This window comes from Triturus cristatus, chromosome 7 (assembly GCF_964204655.1).
Source record: "Triturus cristatus chromosome 7, aTriCri1.1, whole genome shotgun sequence".
NCBI classification, from domain to species: Eukaryota; Metazoa; Chordata; class Amphibia; order Caudata; family Salamandridae; genus Triturus; species Triturus cristatus.
Window position 1 is genome coordinate 1,666,801,401 of NC_140590.1, and position 14,879 is coordinate 1,666,816,279.

At 46.6% G+C, this 14,879-nt stretch overlaps 1 protein-coding gene and 1 long non-coding RNA gene across 2 annotated transcripts in view; one reads left to right on the forward strand and one right to left on the reverse strand.

The window, feature by feature from the left end:
* Positions 1–14,879, forward strand: part of LOC146812673 (uncharacterized) — a 542,976-nt gene that overhangs the window by 311,317 nt on the left and 216,780 nt on the right. The window lies entirely within an intron of this gene.
* The window catches only part of CDH4 (cadherin 4), a 1,855,428-nt gene that overhangs the window by 37,202 nt on the left and 1,803,347 nt on the right, over positions 1–14,879 (reverse strand). The window contains exon 15 of the mRNA XM_085619784.1: positions 8,496–8,660. Within this exon, the coding sequence (XP_085475910.1) occupies positions 8,496–8,660 (165 nt within the window). The remainder of the gene's footprint in view (positions 1–8,495; positions 8,661–14,879) is intronic.

The window sequence follows — 14,879 nt, forward strand, 5'->3', positions numbered from 1 at the left end:
CTGAGCCATGGACATCAGTTTCCCTTGCCTTTCGAGGGATGGAGAAGCCTTGCTGAGAGTCGTGTGCAGAATGGCTCCTAGGAATCGTGCTTTCTTGGACGGACAGAGATGACTTTTTCCTGTTGAGAATCAGGCCCAGATTGCTGAACAGACGCGCACATGCATCGACTGTTTCCTCCGCTGCCTGTCTGGACGGGGCCTTCAGCAACCATTCGTCCAGGTAGGGAAAGACTTGAAAATGCTGCTTCCTGAGGAAAGCTGCCACCGGCGCTAACACCTTGGTAAAGATCATTGGAGCAGACCTAAGTCCAAAAGGTAGAACTCTGAACTGAAAGTGGCTCTTGCCTACTGTAAACCGTAGAAACCTCCTGTGGGCTGGATGAATGGGTATGTGAAAATAGGCATCCTCGAGCTCGAGAGTGGCCATGAAATCCCCAGGGTTGAGTAAACGTAAAATGTCCTGGAGAGACACCATCCGAAAGGATTGTTTTATGAGATAGGTGTTTAGCTCCCTGAGATCTAAAATGGGGCGCCACTTTTCCGGCGTCTTCTTGATCAGAAAAAATCTTGAGTAAAAACCCTCTCCCTTCTGAGGAAAAGGGATCGGCTCTACAGCTCCTTTGAGGAGCATCTGATGAACTTCGAGCCGCAGAAGACGCAGATGTTTCGAAGGCATGGTGGCAGGGGGCTTGTAAGGTGGAAGATGTCCGAATTCCAGTGTATGGCCATATTGAATGATGTTGAGTACCCAACGGTCTGATGTAATCCGTCGCCAATTGTGGAGGTATTGAGATACCCTGCCCCCCACAGATGTTGTCGTGGAGGGGGGTACAGCAGGAAGAGCCAGCACGCCGCTATTGTCGCTTAGAGGTGTCACACCCCTGGCGATTCTGTTTTCCTCTTGAGTTAGACCTAGAGAAAGAAGAGGTCTGGCCTTGTCTTTGATAGTAAGATGGACGATAAGACTGAGGCGCTGAATTATAAGAAGGATACCGTTGCTGCTGGTAAGAACCTCTATAGGTCGTAGTACTCCTTCCTCTGGCCCCACGGAAAGGAACCTTTCGATATTGTAGGGTTCCTAAGGATCTTGCTGTCTCCGTATCCTTTTTGATATTTTGGAGGGCATCATCAATATGTTTACCGAATAATGCATCCCCATCAAACGGAAGGTCCAGGATTTTGTTCTGGACCTCCGGCCGGAACCATGTTGCCCTCAGCCAGCCTTGGCGACGAAGAACAGCTGCGCCTGCAAGCGAAAGGAAAGCCGTCGTGGCAATGTCCATTGCGCAGTCAATAATCTCACCAGATGTGACCTCTCTCTCTTGCAAGATCTTCTTAGCTTCCACTTTGTTTTCCTGAGGCAGCTGGTCTAGATACGGTGAGAGGTCACACCACATCTGACGATCGTATCTTGCAAGTATAGCCAGCGAATTCGCCGTTCTAATCAGAAGACTTGCCATTGAGGAAAATCTTTTCCCAGCATTATCTAGGCGTCTGTCTTCCTTATCCGGAGGAGTAGTAAGAGGCGCAGAAGGGTGACGAGATTTCCTCTGAGCTGCCTGAGATATCACCGAATCCGGCTTCGGTTGACCTGTTAAGGATGCTGGACTGTCTTCAGGGGTCTTGTATTTTTTCTCCAGATGCGGCAAGACTGGAATGACAGTAGCTGGATTCTTCATTGCCTTCAGACCTTCCTCCCAGACATGGCCGACGATAGGAATGGAACGGACAGTCTTCCTATAAGGTTCTTTAAAATCATAAAGAAAACATTCAGTTTGAACTGAAGGCATGGGAAGTTTAAATCTGCCAGAAGCTCAATTTATGAAACCCCCCAATGTCTGCCGGGGGAGAATCAGCTGTATCCGGTGTTGGAGAACCTGGGTCTGGTATAAAATAATCCTCCCACTCAGTAACCTGGTCCGGCCTGATGATATCGCCCTGATCCTCGTCCGAGGAATCAATCTGCAACTCTGGAACCACCGGATGTGAGACTGGACTGGTAAATTGAGGTTGTGAAATCATCTGGGACGATGATCTTGGCAAAGACACAGATTGAGCTGGTGGAGCAGACACAGTCTGCGTCAAAGGAAGTGAAGGAGGAGGTGGCTGGGAGAATCTCCTCCTATAGTCCTGTAACATGTCTTGAAGATCCGTCAAGAGGGAAGAAGGTAGAGAAACCATCTCCTGTCTAGTGTCTTCCTGACATTGAAAAGGGTGCTGATAAGAGTGCTCATGAAGGTTTTCAACCTCAGAATCAGTGTCTTGGCACTTAACCAGAAGCTGAGAAGGGCTATTGGCATATCCAAAAGAATCATCCTCACCCTCAGAATCGTCTTCCTCCTCCAGCAACAGCGCGGGAGGCAGAGGGGTGACCCTTCTTGGAGAAGTCATGTCTGGCGTGATTCTCTTTAAAGAAATGGTAATCTTCTCCGTCGACGAAGATAGCGTCGGTGGTACCGTCGACGGTAGAGAAGCAAAAGAAATCGTCGTCGACGGAAGACCCACCAACGACGAGCATATCGTCAACGATGAAATAGGCGTCGTCGACACTGTCGTCGACGAGAACTTCGACACTCCCACTGTCGTCGTCGTCACCGTCATCAAAGCTCTCGTCAACGTCATCGTCGTCTACACTGTTGTTGACACCGTCGTCGACACCTTCGCCGACACCTTCGTCGATGTTGAAGGAATGGTCATCGTCGTCGACGAGCTCGTCAACACCAGCGTCGACGGATGGAGACTTGAAGGCACCGTCGACGAGCCCGTCGACGGTGGCACTGTTTTGACTTGTACCTTAGAAACCTTCGTCGACGGAGTCTTTCGCAGCGTTGTCGACGATTGACTAATCTTGTCAGACTTCTCAGATGACAGAGAAGAAGGCTTTTTAAAAGGTTTATCAGCCTTTGCCACTGCTCCTGCTGAAGGTAGTCCTTCCCTCTCCTTTGCACCATGGTAAGGAGATTCGCTAGGACTCCAGCTCTGACTCCCGGCGGGTATTTTTTTAGGCCTTTGCGTGGCGGTCTGTAGATGGAGAAGGGGAAGCCCTACCCCTCTTCACTGATCTTCTGGATGAAGTGGCAGTTGATGAATCATCGCTATTGCTTGATAGTTTTTCCTTCCTTGACTTGAGCTTGTGGAGCCAGGTGAGAAGGCGACCCTCACGGTCTCGGAGAGTCTTCGTGGAAAAGGTGCGGCAGATCTTGCAGTCCTGAGCGTTGTGGTCCGGATACAGGCAGTAGATGCAGTCTTTATGCCTGTCCTCCACATACAACCTTTTCTTGCCACAGGCGGAACAAGCCTTAAAAAGAGCTTTCTTCTCCTTGTCAGACATTCCAACAGAAAAATCCAACAATTCTGAAGAAAAAAACTGTAGAATATGGTTGAAATGAGCAGAGCTTAAAGGAGACTCCCTAAGCCCAATGTGCGGTAAAAAATCTGAGGCTCTGAGGTTCTCTCAGGAGGGTTCTGTGGGGTGAGGCTATTCTGATTGGTTGTTGCTTTATTTTGGTTTCTTTTACAAAAAGAGATGGATATGCTACAAAATGTGATGAGACCTAGGCCTTTCCTTCTTTTGTTGTACCTACTGCTATGTTATTTTGATTTACCGAGATTCCCATTCCGACGACGGGGAATGATACAAGCTATGGGAATCTATGAAAGTTCCAATACTGGAGTAATAGGCACTTATTGCAGTTGCCATTGTGACTGTGCAAATGTATGTGAAGGAGGCATACAGTTGTGAAAATATGGACAGAGTGAAAGTAAAAGAATTGCAGTGCTTACCGGTGAGTTGAATGTTGTGTGTTTGGGTGGTGGTGAAGTGAAGGAGATGGGAGTATGTGCATTTCAATGGACAGTGAAAAGAGCTTGCTGAACAGGAAAGATGAGGTGTGAGATATGCAGATGGAGGAGATGTGGAGAGAAAAGGAGCGTACATGTCTAACAGAGAACACCTAATGACTTAGAGACTTTAATGACGCCTACCTAGGGGACAGGACATGTGTGCGCCTGGACAGGCGATGCGCACGCTCATGCGGTCTCTTCTCTGGCGATGTCAGTTTCGGGCCGGACAGCAGATGTGCACGCGCACCGCACGGTGTCTCTTTTGCTCGCGGGCTTGTTAGGTCTTCAGAGACGGACAAAACATGTGCAAGCATACGCATTCGGACATGCTCGCACCACTCGTGGGACACTGCATTTAACGTGAAAGCCGTCCCAAAGCTGCTCCGACCTAACCACTTTCACCATGCTTGTTTAAAAGGGCTGCCGGCATCGGATGCCAAAGTCTAACCACATCCATCAGCAGGCCGCTGGCGAAAGGAGAGGTCTCTGGTTTAACGGAGGTAGGCGACACTTGTTTTGCTTTAACCTGAAAGACGTTCCGCAGCTGCTCCGGCCTAATGACTGCAGCCCGTGTTTGTGTTTTCATTTATAGTTCCTGTTTCGGCCATGTGGAAGGCGTTATCTTTTCAGCACGTTATAAAACCGTGAATTAAACGAGCAAGTAGGTACACTGCACCAGTAACGTCACTTCTTGAGCCAGAAATCGGTGCTGTCCCGTCCTGTGATTGGGCAAAAGTGGTGTCTATTCCTGGTATCTGATCGCTGTGATGTCACCCCTCTACTGCAGTTGAATAGTAGCAATGTAATGGTTTATAAATTACAATCTGCTAGCAGTGATGTCAATTCCGGTAAATTGATACTTGCATAATTCTTTTCATTCGTAGTGGTCCCATCAACTGCGCTAAGCTGACACAAATGATGTTGCCTCCTACAGTTGGACAGTAGCCACCCCATGGCCTGAGCCTGGACAGCCATTATGTAACATCCCTTAATACAATAACCTTGAAAACCCTGCCTGCGCTCGGAACAGTTTCTTTATTTAAAATATCTGTATTTGGTTCCTCAGTGGTTGTATAACTATACACGATAAAGGACTGAAAACCATAAAATATCATTGTCATCCGATACCATGGCTATGTCTTCTTGTAATCTGATGTGTGGTGCGCCTTCCTATCATAACAGACATGGTAAACACTGCTATTAAGTGATTGTTTTGTCATATTTATCACCTGATGATGTGAATCTTGCCTCCTGTAATTCAATGCCCCATTCTGAAATGTTATAGCTGTGATGCAATATCCTGTAATCTGAAAGTTGTGATTTAACCTTTGAATAACTGAGAGAAGTGACGTCATATTGTGTGATGGAAGAAAAGTCCATCTCCCGTTTCGATTGCGTCTGAAAGTGTCAATTCCAAAAGTGAATCGTTTGAACCCCTAAGACTTTCCTGAGAAGACGCAGAACCCACATGTGTACCTTACAACACATATAGCGCTTGGTATGGATGGATTATGCCCAGGGGGAACAAGTGACTCTGATGCGACCTTCGCTGCCTTCTTCAGGACTAAACCTATCTGCAGTCTTCTGGAAACAAATATGATGCGAGACCAATGACAGATGCATCATTTAAAGCATTCTGAGGACAGGCTCCTCTTCCCTGGTCCTTACCAAGTCTTCATTCAGTCATTAAACTGTTCATGGCCTCTGTATATTCCTCTGAAGAGCATCCGAGTTTGAATCGTAACAGGTTATAAGCACCATCAGACACCACACAGCGCATGATGCCAGAGTTTGTATGGGCTAATTGGGTTTATATTTGCTGCTTCTCCAGTCTGAATACATCCACAGAGTCGATATCGTCCGAATTTCTATTTGCACATTGCAACTGAAGTGTGATCGATATTGCCTAAGTTCCGTGATATGTGTGTAATAATATGTACAGTGTCTCGAGCCCTCCCTCCAATGTCCACATTCAGAGAGAATCTTTCTTGCGCCTGCGCTGAGAAAAGGAGAGAGCATTCTGATTTACTCAATGTAGGACAAGAAAGTTTTTATTTTTGTTGCATACCCCTAAATAATCCCAGTGGAGCAGATTTGTTTCCAGTTAGTGGTGTAAGTGGGGGCCCATCATGAGTTGCGCAAGCCTTCCCCATCTCAGCAGTGGTGTGAGAATTCCCCATGGAGTCAGTGGTGTGAGTGGGCCTATCTTGAGTGGTGTGAGGGGGCTGATCATGAGTGGGGTAAGCCTTCCCCATGGCATTAGTGGTGTGAGTGGGCCTATCTTGAGAGTGGTGTGAGGGGGCTGATCGTGAGGCACGGTCACCACAATTGTGAATATTTTTTAACAATAGAACTGGGTTTGTGAGCTTCACAAATCAATGCCATTAAACACCTTAAAACAGCGTGGGACAGCAACAACAATGCGATTTCTAAAGAGTGATGCTCTCAGCCACATGCCCAGTTCTCCTCACTGCATAAAAGCGCGCCAGGGGCAGGATAGAGCAGTGCAGTCTCCCTCACCCAGTGACCTTAAGAAGGCTGGCTGCTCGGAAATAATTCATGGTGAGCGGTAAGGCCAATAACTTAGCTCCTGGGCCCCAGGGTGGGCGGCCTGGTAGGACAGGTCTGAGGTGTAGACCATAAGCTGTGGAGTGCATGCACCGTATGCCTCAAATATTTCAAAATATATTCACTGCCAGTGCCGACTCCAAAAGTTGCGCTGGGCCTGGGGCGTACTTGCAGCGCTGCTGTTATAAGCAGAGACTCTCCGCCTCCAGATCCACGTGACCACAGACTGAAGCCAGTCCTCCGGCCCTGGGCCCACAGCAGGAGCTAATGTCTATAAAGGAAAAAAAAGGCAAGTGCATGCGTGCTGATCCAAGAAACAAGCCGTGGTTCCTCATAATTGCCAGTGTGATGTGCCAGCAGCACAGTAAGTCACAGCAAGCCGGCGGGTTGGGTCCATTGTAGGATCATACCACAGCCGGCCGCCCACAGTACAATGCTCCGTGGTTGGTGTTAGTGCTCACTATTTGACGTAGTACCAGGACAAAAGTGCTGTGACTGTCTGCAACGCCGTAACGGCAAGCACCGTGCAGTTCCCTGTCTGCTGTGACTGCATTCGGCATGCACTGCTTTCAGGTACCGCACTCCTCCTGCACTGCCACGAGAGTGGCCACTCTGATGTGTGAGGAATCACTACAGTGCAATGCTCCGTGGTTGGTGTTCGTGCTCACTTTGCTGACGTAGTACCAGGACACTTGTGTATTTATCAGTTCTAATGTATGGCTGTACCGATTTTAAAACCTACGATTCAGAACATAACAAGCATTTGCAATGCAATAGGTCTCGCATTTGTAAGAGTCTGAGCTATTGGCATTGTATTGTATTGTATTTAGTTATGCAACAGTTGCATAACTAAATACTTGTATGGTCCCAAACGCGAGACCTATTGGCTATGCAAAGCGGCTGTGCGGCCCCGAAAGTGAAAGTGATCGCAATCGCGATCAAACATCAAAGCGGCCCTGCGGCCGCGAAAGTGAAAGTAATCGCCGGAAAAAGTGCACGCCCGCGCACTGTAGCTCTAGGCTGGCCTGGTAGCACTTTTTGGAGCCCTCTCAAAAAGTCTCGCCAGACCAGTGCATGCGCTGGGTCAGGCGAGACCTAAAAACCGGCCCACTGAGGAAACATGCTACGGCCAGTCCGGCCGTGGTTGCGTTATATAGCAACAACAGAAAGCTTCAGAAGAAGCAAAATACTGGTTGGGGTAGCACACTTTGGGAATCACAGATTTTTTTTTTTTCATGTTTAAACTACGCCCATACTTACATAGACCCCTCCCCCCTAGAGACCTCCCACTTTTTTCAACCCACTTAAAAAGCTGGGTCACTGTATATTTGGAGTTCTTGGACCTCGGATATGGAAAACGCTGCCGGAGGATATCAATCCAAATTTGCTGACTTTCAGTCAAGCGGTTAAAACATTCCTGTTCCGTAATTAATTCTTATGTTCACATGGATTATCTTCTCCTGGGGGAGAAGTAACATTTTCAAGTTAGAAAGCTGTTTTTTTCTATCAAATGAGATGGCGCCTAGAGACAATTAAATGTGCAGAGTGCATCTTATAAATAAATAAATCGCGTGTACAATCAGCCCTACAGAGGATGAGCTGTGCCGGCATCTTCGTTTGATCTGAATTGTCATTTTCTTCTTTTTTACCGCCCTTTTTGTGCCACATTGCTCAAAGCATTGTTGAAGATCTGAGGCTCACAGCTGGCTGAATTATGCTAATATAACCAATGTTACGTCTTTATGTGCTCAGTTTATGCCCTGACGAGCTCAATTTACCTTTTTGCAGATCTAGTTTCTGCGCCTTCAATGGTTTAGTTTGTTAATAAATTCCCCACAATCCTACCTTGTTATCAAAGACTGCTGTAAGACCCTTCCTCTGTGTGTGTCCTGTAGCCTACATCGCCCTACATGGCGTCCCTAAGTAGAAAAGTATTCCTGGCGTACCTTGTCCATAAAGGCCTCCCCGAAAAACCTTAAAACAAAATCTGGTTTGTTGTACTAGGTAAACAAAGACCCCCAAAGCATATTACACTAATAAAACCCCGTACGCTTTACCTCTTAACAATGTCGGCAAAGGCTCACCTCGTTAATGAAGTCCCCGATGTCGCCGGGGTGCGGGATGACCGGCCTCGCCGGGTACTGCGGCTCTGTCGCGATGGGCCGCTCGTCCACGCGCCGGACACCGTTGGTCTTGTTCAGCACGTGATCCATCGTCTCTGGCTGCTGAAGCTGGCTCAGGTCATAGTCCTGAGGGAAACGACAGGGCGATGATAAAACACCAGTGGCCAATGACAGCGCTGAACTAAGGGAAGGGTCAGCACAAGAGGGCAGGAGAGAGCAGAGTGACAAACGCCTGGAATGATTTGGGGACTGTTATAAATTCCCCAAGTTTTATAGGAAGGGTTGAAAAGTAGTAATTTTGAATTGGATGAAGTGACGCTTGAGGGCGCGGCTCAGGGCAAAAAAACTAGAAATAGTGTGACAAACATGCAAGGCACATTTAAGTGTGACACAACTATTAACATTCAATTTGTACACCAACACGCACTTCAGCATACGTCTTCTTTGCACAATTCTGTATGGCACCTACAATCTATATATATATATATAGTTCAGTGTGAAATGCTCGCTATGTCCCGGTTACGGTCTTTGACACCTGTTCACAATTTATTGTAACATGACTCCTTTGCGTCGTTGAGTGTGCCCACATCCTGTGCAGTGATTGGCGCGACATGCCTCCAGTGCACATTTCAGTGTGAAATGCTGAATGAATACAATTAGACTTTTAAAGTGCAACAGCTACCCAAGGGTGTCCCGCGCTGAGACCCATTAGAAAGAGGTAAAGTCTGGCCATTAGAAAACGAGGATTAGTTGCTTTGAAAAAGCCATGCCTTTAGCTGTTCCTGGAAGGAGTCATGCTCATTTGCATATGGCTAGGTCCAAACTGGGGTGGCGTAGTGGGCAAAAAAACGATGGATTTAACCCAGATCTTTTGACTGGGGGAGAATGTTTGCATTGTCAGCATTCCGTCCATCATTTTTTTGCTGTAACATTATTTTCTTTGAGCACTTGTGGAAGTGCATTCCAGAGACTGGATGCCATGAAAGATTAAGGTCAGCCACACTATCCGATTTGTTTGACCTAAGGTATCAAACCAGAACATTTGCCTGATCAAAGACACACAGATATATTTTTGAAATTTACAACTGAGGTAGCTAGATCCTGGGTGTAATATGCTTTATAAGCAAAGCATATGATTTTAAAACAAATTATTTTCCTCAAAGAAAGCCAGAGAACTATTTCCAGCCTCTGGATGAGTTAACAATGGGGAAAAAATCTCTAAGGTAGGATTTTCAGAGTTAGAAATAGATTGGCTGAAATGTTCAGCTTTAGCTGCTATAATCTGAGATTTACATTTTTGGATTGTCTCCCTATATAACTGTGTTCTTCTTCCCTGTACGCTGACCTCCATTTACCTTGTAACTTGTTACCTAGTTTCTAGTACCCCCAAGAGAGTCTGAAACCCCTAAACGTGATGGGCGAGTTCTTCTTGGCATGTTATTACGATTTTTTTGATCATTATAATCCAGTTCTCATATTCTATAGTCTTAATAATAATACTTCTCACTAGATTGTTTTAAGCTACCTAAAGCTTCACTACAATTTTCCTGATGAACTTGTTTCAATGCACGAGTGCTAACCATTTTTTCTTTGCTGCTGTTGATTGAAATCCTAGTAGCAGAAGGGATCTTAAACCAGAAAGGAAATTGGGCATGGTCTGACCATGTAATCTGCATAGATGGATTTCCCTTGATAAAAACATGATTAGCACAGACCGGGTTTAAGATGTGACCTGCTTTATGAGTAAATGTTTTCACAAGCTGCTCGAACCCTAATCCTGAGAGACAATCAATTAAAATAATGGTCTCTGGGTCTTCTGTCTTATTCATATGAAAGATAACAAGTTACTTACCTGTAACTTTATTTCTCAAGTATTGGAAACTTTCATAGATTCACATGCTTGAATCATTCCCCGTCGTCGAGATGGGAGTCCCCGGTGTATATATAGAATAGCAATGCAAAGCCATTACAAACTAGAAACCAGGCCTAGGCCCATTGCAGTTTTGTAACGTATCCACCTCTTTTTGTAAAAGAGACCAAATAAAATCAACAACCAATCAGATTAGCCTCACCCTCTAGAACCCTCCTGAGAGAACCTCAGACCTTCAGATTTTGGTAGATGTAGTACCACAGGATAACCATAAAGATGCAGAAGGTCGAGCTTTCCTAGGGGAGAAGGGTGGGTCGCATGTGAATCTATGAAAGTTTCCAATACTGGAGAACTAAAGTTACAGGTAAGTAACTTATTTTCTTAGTCCAGTATTGGAACTTTCATAGATTCACATGCTTGTATCAGAGTAACTAGCAGTCATAAGCACATATTGTGTTTTCGTTATCTTGAACAATTATTAACAATGCCCAAGCAGATTGGAGAAAGGGAAATAATACACCTCTCGGCAATTCAGACTTCTCTCCCTTTTTTTTTCAAACTTGAAGACTATAAAATCTAGCACACCAAAATTTAAAGAAGTAGTAGGAAAACAAAATTATCCTGAAAAATTATATGCAAGTGACATACTTGAGTATGCATACCAAATAGTCAAAAGCAATAAACTGTATCAAAGAATGTGCGAGGAAATTATGAAGGAAAAGGAAGGAGGGATGAGAGGGAAAGCACACCCCTTACTGAAACAGGTTCATCAGGGCTGCTTGGCCCACTGCAGCATCGCTGCATGTCGAAGAGTCCAAGCAGTAATGTCTGGTGAAGGTAAGGATACTCTTCCAGGTTGCTGCCCTGCAGATGTCCCGGATAGGTACCCCAGCAAAGAGGGCTGATGAAGAAGAGATTGCCCCCGTGGAGTGAGCACGGACCTTCCCCTGGAGGGGCTTTACAGCTAACTGATGACAATATTGGATAGAGCTGGAAATCCAACGTGCAATCCCCTGTTTGAAAAGGGGAAAACCTTTTCAATGTGCGCTGTAAGCCACAAAGAGCTGAGGTGACTTGCTGAAATCTTTTGTTCTTTGGAGATAGAATTTCAGGCAACGCTGAAGGTCAAGGGATTGAAGTGATCTCTCAGCCGGAGTCTTAGGTTGAGAGAAAAAAGTCTTCAGGACCACAGGTTCAGTTAAGTGAAAATCGGAAGGTACCTTCGGGATTAACTTAGGGTTGGTACGAAGTACTACCATCTCATTCTTAAACTGAAGAAAAGGCTCCTGGATAGTGAGAGCCTGCAATTCGCTAACCCTTCTTGCTGATGTCAAAGCAAGAAGAAGGGCCACCTTCCACAACAGGAATTTTAGGTCCGCTTTATGTATCGGCACAAAGGGATGTTTCATGAGCTGAGTCAAGACCACATTAAGGTGCCACAGTGGTGGAGGAGGCTTCACCGGCGGGAAGGCCCGAAAAAGTCCTTTCATAAATTGCTTAATAATTCTTGCTGACCAGAGCAAAGGGCCTGCAGATGTCCTTCTGAAGCGAGATATGGCCGCAAGATGAACTTTAATAGATGAGTGAGCCAGGCTAGCCTTAGCCAAGGAAAGGATGTAAGGTAGGATTTCATGTGCCGAAGAAGAGAAAGGGTGAACTCCAGATTCTCGGCACCAGAGACAAAACCTCTTCCACTTCATCCTGTAGGTTTTGTTAGTACTTTGAGCACGAGCCTGAGAGAGGATTTCTCTACATTCCGTGGAGAGCTTTAAGTTGACAAATTCTCTGTGCTCAGGAGCCACGCTGATAATTGCAGGGATCGGGGATCCGGATGCAGTACTTGGCCCTGGAACATCGTCAGTAAGGATAGAATTGGATTCAAGGGATCTGGTTGCTCCAAGGATAGGAGAAGGAGCTCCATGTACCAGGACGGTGCTATTAGAATCATTTTGCAGGGTTCCATTTTCAGCTTCCTGAGAAGCCTCGGGATCAGAGGAATAGGGGGAAAAGCGTAAACAAAGGCGCCTGACCATGCCATCGAAAATGCGTTCCCCGAGGATCCCGGATGCCAGCTTGAGAAGAACCGGCATTTCTTGTTCTCCGGTGTAGCAAAGAGATCCATGGACGGTCTGCCCCATAGATGAAAAACGTCCTCCAGTGTCTTTTGTTCCAGCTCCCACTCATGGCTGACTGACTTTAGTCTGCTTAGTGTGTCTGCTGTCTCGTTGAGATTCCCTGGGAGATGCTCCGCCTTCAGCGAGACCCCATGTAAGATCGCTCATTCCCAGACAGCTGGAGCTTCCGCCAACAGCAGACGGGATCTTGTGCCGCCTTGCTTGTTGATATAATGCATGGCCGTAGTATTGTCTGTTCTTATCAGAACCGACAAATCATTTATTCTTGGGAGAAAAGCTTGTAAGGCCAGGCGAATCACTTTGAGTTCCAGCAGATTGATGTGCAAAAGACGATGATGTTGCAGCCATCAACCACTTATTTGGAGATCTTGCAAGACCACTCCCCAGCCCTCCAGAGATGCATCTGTTGTAACTATCTAAGGAGCTGGGGTGACCATGAAGGAGAGACCCTGGGAAATGTTCTCATTGTGAATCCACCATGAAGCGGCGTCTTTCATGGGCACAGTGATCTTGATCATGTCCTCGAAAGATCCTTCAACTTGACACCACTGTAAGTCCAGTTGCTCCTGAAGAGGACGCATACGTAGCCTGCAGTGAGGGATTAGAGGAATGCAGGACAAAATGGATCCCAGAAGGGACTTGTAGAGGCGAACTGAAAGTGACCTTCTTTTTAGAAGCAGATGGGTCATCGACATCAGTTTGGTTTGTCTTTCCAGTGAAGGAAATGCATTGTTTAGGGACGTGTCCAGTATGGCTCCTAGGAATTTTGCGTTTTTGGACAGGCACAAATTCGACTTTTCTCTGTTGAGGGTAAGACCCAGACTTTCGAACAGTGTTGTACAAGCTGCCACCCACTTCTTGGTTGCCGACTTGATAGGAGCCTATAGCAACCAGTCTTCCAGGTAGGGGAAAACCTGGTGCTGCTGTTTTCTTAGGAACGCCGCTACCGGAGCTAGCATCTTCGTAAATATCCTTGGTGCCGACCTGAGGCCGAAGGGGAGGACTTTGAACTGAAAGTGGCTCTTGGCTACTGTGAAGCGAAGGAACCCTCTGTGTGATGGATGGATGGGAACATGAAAATATGCATCCTCCAGGTCCAAAGGGGCCCTGAAATCTCCTAAATTTAAATGTCGAAGTATGTCCTACAAGGAGATCATTCGGAACAACTGTTCGATGAGATTGGTATTGAGCTCCCTGAGATCCAGAATAGGGCGCCACTTTTCGACAGTCTTTGGAACTAGAAAGAACCAGGATTAGAAAACCCTCCCCTCTTTGGGAGACAGGGACCGGTTCTATCGCCCCTTTCTGCAGCATTTGTTGGAGGAGGATGAACAAACTTCAACACTTGGCCGAATTGGACTATATTGAGAACCCAATGATCCAATGTTATTCGTTGCCAATTTTGGAAGTATAGGGAGATCCCCCACAGGTGTTTGATGAGGGGGAGGAACAGTAGTCAGAGCCAGCAAGCCGTTATTGAGGCCTATAGGAATCCTTCCTTCGATGTCCTGCTCTTCCTCTGGGTGCCGTCTTTGAATATGATATGGACTGACCCTGCCGCTGGTTGTATTGTGGACGGTAAGACTGAGAGGCAGGAGTATACGAGGAGTACCAATATTGCTGGTAACCGCCTCTGTATGATGGAAGATCTCTGCCCCTTGCTCCCCGAAAAGGGACCTTGCGGTATTGAAGCGTCCCTAAAGACCTCGCTGTGTCCGTGTCTTTCTTGATGTCTTGGAGGGCATCATCTATGTGCTTACCAAAGAGCGCCTCTCCATCAAATGGACGGTCCAAAATTTTGTTCTGAACCTTAGATCTAAATGAGGGTGCTCAAAGCCATCCCTGGCGACGAAGCACCGCTACTCCAGCCAGGGAACGGAATGCAATTGTCGCAATATCCATTGCGCAATCAATCACCTCCGAGGAGGCCCTCTCTCCTCCTGGAGGATCTTTTCGCTTCCACCTTGCTGTCTTCAGGCAGTTGGTCTAGGTAGGGAGAGAGGTCACACCACATCTGGCGGTTGTAGCGCCCCAAAATGGCTAAAGCGTTAGCCACTTTGACGAGCAGGCTTGACGAAGATGAAAATCTTTTGCCAGCATTGTCCAAGCGTCTGCCTTCCTTATCCGGAGGCATTGTTACAGGAGCTGCTGGATTTTTTAACTTCCTCTGTGCTGCCTGAGATATATCTGAGTCAGGTTTTGGCTGACTCACAAGGCAAGCCGGCTTTATATTTCTTCTCCAGACGAGGAAACACCGGGACCACTGTGGCCGATGTCTTTATGACTTTCAGCCACTCTTCCCATAAATGATTGACAACGGGAATTTTTCTTACCGACTTC